Source organism: Capsicum annuum, unplaced genomic scaffold (assembly GCF_002878395.1).
Source record: "Capsicum annuum cultivar UCD-10X-F1 unplaced genomic scaffold, UCD10Xv1.1 ctg79508, whole genome shotgun sequence".
Classification (NCBI taxonomy): domain Eukaryota; kingdom Viridiplantae; phylum Streptophyta; class Magnoliopsida; order Solanales; family Solanaceae; genus Capsicum; species Capsicum annuum.
Window position 1 is genome coordinate 1 of NW_025890094.1, and position 4,248 is coordinate 4,248.

General features: G+C 33.6%; 1 protein-coding gene across 3 annotated transcripts; it reads right to left on the minus strand.

Annotated features, from left to right (window-relative positions):
- Positions 1 to 180: 180 nt before the first annotated feature.
- On the minus strand, positions 181 to 3,598 carry LOC124895062 (magnesium transporter MRS2-11, chloroplastic-like). 3 transcript variants are annotated; one of them, XM_047405523.1, is made up of 5 exons: positions 3,524 to 3,598; positions 1,894 to 1,966; positions 1,407 to 1,477; positions 600 to 685; positions 181 to 513 (listed from the first exon to the last, which is right to left on the minus strand). In XM_047405523.1, exons 1-5 carry the CDS (start codon positions 3,581 to 3,583, stop codon positions 495 to 497), a joined length of 309 nt encoding a protein of 102 aa, XP_047261479.1. In that variant the 5' UTR covers positions 3,584 to 3,598; the 3' UTR covers positions 181 to 494. The 3 variants fall into 3 exon arrangements, 2 of the variants coding, with proteins under 2 accessions (XP_047261479.1, XP_047261478.1); XM_047405522.1 differs by having other exon boundaries at positions 210 to 518; XR_007051505.1 differs by lacking the exon at positions 3,524 to 3,598 and adding an exon at positions 2,252 to 2,515 and having other exon boundaries at positions 382 to 518.
- Positions 3,599 to 4,248: the final 650 nt, after the last annotated feature.

Sequence of the window (4,248 nt, forward strand, 5' to 3'; positions counted from 1 at the left end):
CGAGCAACTTAGATTTGATTTAATGGATCAAGCACAACATGAATAAAATTACAGAATTGATGCATATTAACAATTTTTGTTACTTTTGAAGGATCCGACATGGGCGTGGCAACATTTTTGGAGAGTCCCAGCAACTTAGATTTGATGTAATGGATTAAGCACAACATGAATTACATCACAGAATTGATGCATATTAACAATTTTTGTCTGCAACTCCCTAGGGATCATTGGGATGGTATTTTAACTGAAGTAGTGTTCTTCAAGCGAATTTTCGTTAACTAAGTGATGTATCATTACTGGCAAGAATATAACATCCATCATTTTTCAGTCATAAAACTTTTTGAAATAGCAGAAGACTACACATCAAATTGTAGAGATTATTTACAATTCTTTTCAATATGTAAAGCTGTTGATTGAACTGACTAACCTCCAATACAAACGGCATAGATGGAACTCCATTTGTGCTTGCAGGATTTAGCCGTGGTAACAATGAATCAATGAAAGCCTTTCCTCCTTTACTATAAGCAAACCAAATATATTGTTAAGTTTACTGCTAGGTCAGACCAAAAACTTTTAGAATATCTAGTATGAAATATTACCGGTTATAATTAAATATAAGGACTCGTTCTTGCATTACTATGGCCCGTAAAGAACCTAGATTCAACAGAATTGCGTGCTCACGGACCTGGAAGAAGATTTGTAAATGAAGTCCATCAAAAACTGCCAGTTCAGGAGTTAAATGTGTAAGATGAGCAAGAAGTTATTCTATGACTCTTTAGCACAAATAATGGTAGAGAATATCTTAAATTAAAAGTAAAGGTAGAACTGATCTCTGTGAAATCATTTAAAAGGTTATCTCTATCTTTGTCATTTTTAGATTCGTAAAGAAGTAAATAAAAGAGAAAAAGAGACACAAGGACGAGATGTTCTTCAGTAGAAAAACAACAAGGAAAGAGACACACGGATAAGGAACAGATGTTTAAGTGACATTCTTTCCATTTTGTGCATGTCAATTTTCACAAAAACAAACTAGGATGAGTCAGTAAAAAGAAAAAAAAAAAGATATTCTTTTCTATTGGTGCTTTCCAAAGATGAGCGTTATCTGCTGTCAGCCAATTGCCATCACTTTGTCCTAAATGTGAGTTTAAGTGACATTCTTTCCATTTTGTGCATGCCAATTTTCACAAAGAGAAATTACAATCCACCTCTGGGGGTAGTTAACGAGCTTGTTTTATGAATTAGGAAGTTCCAATAGTTGGTTTAAATAACATTCATAAGTTGTAACATTTTCCATAATAGATCTTTACTCCAACAATTTTTCAAAGGCTATCTCAATACAGGTGAGAACAAGAAAATAAAAGTGACCTATTTATGGAAAAATACATAGTTGATAGCAATTGAAATACCAGCAAAGCAGGCATTGAATTCGTCAACCACAATGATGGATCAACACTCCTGATATCTCGAGGACGTAAACCTGTTTTCAGCATATTAGGGAAAACAGTGAATGCACATGAGAAAGAGGCTTTAATATGTGGATTCAGACCAGTTAACTGAGATATAGTATCTTCAAAAATAAGAATAGAAGGATCTCAAGTATGATCTATGTTAAACATATAAGTAAATGTTTTGAGTATTAATTCTGTGAGATATAGCAGAATCAAATACTAACTAGAGACTTTTATCAGAAAAATTTTTAGAGAACACAAAATGCAACAGGTAATTGGCATCAGCAAACATTAGTACTGAATGTTTTCACACGATTATTGATAGATGGAGTTACTCCCAAGAACAGAACTTTTTTATGAATGCATAGTCAGTTTCATCATATAATCTCAACAACATAGGTAAGAGAGGGAAGGCGGGAGAGATAGAAGAAGAGAAAGGACTCACCGCTTGACTTCAGCAAGTGCCTTCTGTTTATTTTCCTTTTTGCTACCGTCCCACATGTCTTTACCTCCACTACCTTAAGAAAAGAATCGAAGTATTATCAATACTATGCCATCTTAATTGACTTGGAAGGAGGATAGAAATTTTCCAAATGTTGGTACAGATGAACCATCAAAATAGTTAAACAGCTGAACACTTATGATCATCTATTGTGAAGAGACGCATCCCATATAAATTGTGAGCTAACGCCATGAAGTTCTCCAAGAATTTGATAATGTTATACTTCCTACCATGGAGGTACAAAACACTTGCACTAACAAGGAGAAAACAAAGTCCAGATCTTTCTGGTGCACTATCTAACCTTATCAAGAAGTTAAAATTAAGAGGTTGGTGTCTCTGACATCATAGATATCCGTGCAGCAACAGATGTCACTTCATCAATTTCTCTAAATTCAGTATCTTGACCGACTTTTGACATTCTGGAAACCTAATCTTTCCGTCCATTAAGAATATTTAAATTGCAATGTGATAAGTCGCATTCTACTTTCTCATTTCATCTTTGAAGATGACATGGTCTCAACTGCTATAAAGACACCCGAAGATGACCAGAAGTTTGAGTTCCTACATTAGTCCTGTAGAATTCATTTTTTTATTGCAGATTAAACATAAATACATTACAACCATAAGCAAATATGAATGTCTTTTAAGCAGATGAAAGAGCTCAAAACGTCTCCCTTTGAGGAATTCATCATTTCTGATTTTCCTTATTTTACCTACATATTTTTATCGCAAACTCATCCAAAGGAACTAGTTACAACTGAATATGTTTATGCTTAACCATTTCTCACAGTGCAGATTAAACAATAATGTGGCCACCCAGAATAACTTATCTAAACTGAAAATAATGCATCAAATAGATTTGACAACAGGTATCATCCTCAAAAAAAAAAAAAAGATTGACAACAGGTATAAATGTCTTTGTTGTTGTTTGTATAAATTTTCCAGTTGCTCCACAACTTAAGGGAGGATTCAGAGTGTTGTGTCCGGGTTCACAGAAACCCAGCATCTATTGCTCAAACCGTATATATGTTAAAATATCACTATATATCTACAAATATTTGAATGTGAATGCATTTATTTAGGAAGAGCATAGGTCAAAAACACACCTGAAGTATCCCAACTTTCAAGTTCCCCACCTGAATTATCATGTGTTCACTTTTCCTACGTGAACTATTACCAAATGTTATCAAAGCACACTTCACTATCAATTGTTCTCTTACTCTACCTGAACGATAGTGATATTTTAGGCACAAAAAGTAACAACTTATAGTTGAGATGTGATTCTATAAGCGTGTGGTGATCGTTCAGCTAGGAAACTCAGCCACCTTATACAGGTATGAAACTCGAGAAATTGGATACTTCAGGAATATTTCTAACCCTACAAACTTTTGTAGGAACTCATAAACTTCAAAACTCTGAATCCGCCTCTGCTCCAATTAGGAAACTAATCTGTCCAGAACTCAATTTTTGTATATATTATACTAAAAATTTCAAATTAAGCAAAATTTGAATAGAAAATAACTTTCAACAAAAATTGAGTAGATTGAGTAAATGATCAATATAGTTAAAGGACCTCATAAACAGGTTCACGAATTCCAAGCTGACAACGAATCACCACCAGAAGCGTAAACATTCCTAAATATCTATAAACATTTGAACGTTAACTCGAGTTTGTAGTTGCAAACTTCAAACTCTGAATCCACCTCTATAGGACAACTAATCTATCAACCAACTCAATTTTTGGCTTTTTGCATATTATACTACGTTTCGAGTTAAGCAAAACTACGAATAGAAAGTGAAAAACAACAAAATTGCATAAAATGAATGATCAATAAAGTTACGAACCTCATAAACAGATTCCCTAATTCCAATGGACGACGAATCACCACCGGAAGCCAAAACATTCCTAAATATCTATAAACATTTGAATGTGAACCAGTTACTCTTGTATATTAACTCGAGTTTGTTGTTGCAAACTTCAAACTCTAAATCTGCCTCTATAGTTCAACTAATCTATCAACCAACTCGATTTTTGGCTTTTTTGCATATTATACTACGTTTCAAGTTAAGCAAAACTTCAAATAGAAAGTTAAAAACAACAACAGCGCGTAAAATGAATGAATGAACCATCAATCTGCCTCTAAAGTCCATTTAATCTATCAACCAACTCAATTTTTGGCTTTTTGAATATTATACTACATTTCAAGTTAAAGCAAAATTTCGCATAGAAAATGAAAAGCAACACAATTGCGTAAAATGAATGAATGAATCATCAATCCGCCTCTAAAGTCCAACTAA

Excerpts from the sequence above, each read along its gene's own strand:
- LOC124895062 (XM_047405522.1), bottom strand. The coding sequence starts at position 3,583 with ATGTTTACGCTTCTGGTGGTGATTCGTTGTCAGCTTGGAATTCGTGAA. Across the intron at positions 1,478-1,893 it reads GCACTTGCTGAAGTCAAGCG|GTTTACGTCCTCGAGATATC; the intron begins GTGAGTCCTTTC and ends TGCTGAAAACAG. Across the intron at positions 519-599 it reads CTTATATTTAATTATAACCG|TAAAGGAGGAAAGGCTTTCA; the intron begins GTAATATTTCAT and ends GTTTGCTTATAG.